We start from the raw sequence: 2,500 nt of genomic DNA, 5'->3' as shown, positions 1-2,500 counted from the left end.
AAAGATACTGTTCAAATTATTATTGGTTTTAAAGTTCAATAAATGGATGTTTTCAAAGTCAATGAATAATCGTATTTAATAATCGTCATATCAATTATTGACCAAAATAATCGTGATTATGATTTTTGCCATAATCGAGCAGCCCTAACTTTAATATACTTTAATATAATATACTATAACCATCGGACAACTGCAGGGCCTCATGGAGCTGGTGAGACCATACATACACTTTAATATAAAATACTTTAATATACTATAATACTTTGCTGGAGACTGATGAGATGAGAGCCTACACATTATAATATAGTATAATATAATATAGGCAAGGCAAGGCAAGTTTATTTATATAGCACCTTTCAACACAAGGCAATTCAAAGTGCTTTACAAAAATGGAAGACATTATGAAAATGGCATTTAAAATCAGTCATTAAAAAGAAAAGATAATAAAATAAACATTAAAAGAAAAAAATTATATATAGTATAATATAGTATAATATAATGTGTAGGCTCTCCAGATGCAGCTTGTTCTCTGCAGACGGATATGACAAAACATTCATTCAGGCTTTTTACAAATATAGTTCTGTTGCTATTTCCTCAGAGATATTTTACTGTAAATTTGTATTTGTGTGTGTGTGTGTGTGTGTGTGTGTCTGTGTGTGTGTGTGTGTGTGTGTGTGTGTGTGTGTGTGTGTGTAGGATATCAGCTGTAATGAGATCACGGCTCTTCCTCGTCACATCGGCAGACTCAAAGCTCTGAGAGAACTGAACGTGCGCAGAAACCTCCTCTGCGTCCTTCCAGAAGGTGAGAGATCGAGCATCTTTTCAGGGTTCAATCCCTTTCTTATCGCTCAGAGGAGGAAATTACATGTTTAGCATCCGTTCTACTTTAAAGCAGATGAGTGTCTCTCGGTAAAGAAGTGGAATTCTTTGCCGAATGATTTAAAGGGCTGTAAGAACATTTCTATGTTTAAGAAAATGTATAAAGAAAGCGTAATTAGACTGTTGAGTGTGTTCTGGTTTTATGTTTCAGTATCTGTAAGCAACTGTGACTGAAAGAATATTGCTTTATTAAGAAGGGGCAGATACAATAAGGTTTTCTTCTCCCTGCTCCTTTCCACTATGCGCTATAAAAAATAAACATAAAAACAGTATAAGTGAATATGTTTTGTTTTAAAATAACTGCCATGTGTGGAATAGACAAATAAATACATCTGTGAAACAACAGGAAGTTTGTCTGAGGGAAGGGCGGCAAAAACTATATTAGTTTCCTATCAAATGTGAGAAAAAGCGAAAAATGGTCCATCCCAGGTCCTCAAAGTCCCACGTGACGTCTTTAAAGACTTGTTTTGTGTATTATAATGTAAGATATTCACTTTAATATCATATTAAACGGGAAAAAGCAGCACATTTTCATTCCTTTAAACCAGGGGTGTCAAACTCAAATACACAGTGGGCCAACATTAAAAAAATGGGTACTAGTGGAGGGCCGGACTGGTTCAATGTTTATTGCAGAACTTATTGAAATGAACTTATTGCACATATTAACCCTGACCTGTGTTTCAGACCTGGCGTCTCTCCCTCTGGTGAAGTTCGACTTCTCGTGTAACAAAGTGTCCACGATCCCCGTCTGCTACAGAAAGATGAAGCAGCTTCAGTCTCTACAGCTGGAGAACAACCCTCTGCAGAGCCCCCCCCGCACAGGTACACACACACACACACACACACACGCACTAACACACACACACACACACACACACACACACACACACACACACACACACACACACACACACACACACACGCACTAACACACACATATACATATTTGTATACATATTTATATATATATTTGTATTATGTATTCCTCTGGATTGTGGGAAACGGTATTTTGATCTCTCTGTACACACAAACTGAAAGATTGACAATAATGTTGACTTTGACTTGACACACACACACAGACACACACACACACACACACACAGACACACACACACAGACACACACACACACAGACACACACACACACACACACAGACACCACACAGGACACACACACACACACAGACACACACACCACAACACACACACAGACACACACACACACACACACAGACACACACACACGACACGACACACACAGACACACACAGACACACACACAACACACACACAGACGACACAGACAGACGACACACACACACACACACAGACCACACACAGACACACACAGACACACACACACAACACACGACACACACACACACAGACAGACACACAGCACACACACACACACACACACAGACACACACACACAGACAGACACACACAGACACACACACACACACACACACAACACAGACACACACACACAACAGACCCCAAGACACCCACACCTACACACACACACACACAGACAGCACACACACAGACAGACACACACAGACACACACACACACACAACAACACACACAGACAGACACACACAGACAACAGACACACA

The 2,500-nt window shown here is 39.7% G+C and overlaps 1 protein-coding gene across 1 annotated transcript in view; it reads left to right on the top strand.

The window, feature by feature from the left end:
* Positions 1–2,500, top strand: part of lrch1 (leucine-rich repeats and calponin homology (CH) domain containing 1) — a gene marked incomplete in the record, with an annotated part of 68,344 nt that overhangs the window by 34,465 nt on the left and 31,379 nt on the right. Inside the window, 2 exon segments of the mRNA XM_034123652.1 lie at positions 697–802; positions 1,564–1,694. Coding sequence (XP_033979543.1) covers positions 697–802; positions 1,564–1,694 — 237 coding nt within the window.

Source organism: Trematomus bernacchii, unplaced genomic scaffold, assembly GCF_902827165.1.
Source record: "Trematomus bernacchii unplaced genomic scaffold, fTreBer1.1, whole genome shotgun sequence".
Taxonomy (NCBI): domain Eukaryota; kingdom Metazoa; phylum Chordata; class Actinopteri; order Perciformes; family Nototheniidae; genus Trematomus; species Trematomus bernacchii.
Note: the sequence above shows the minus strand (reverse complement) of the source record. Positions and strands in the feature narration are given on the sequence as shown.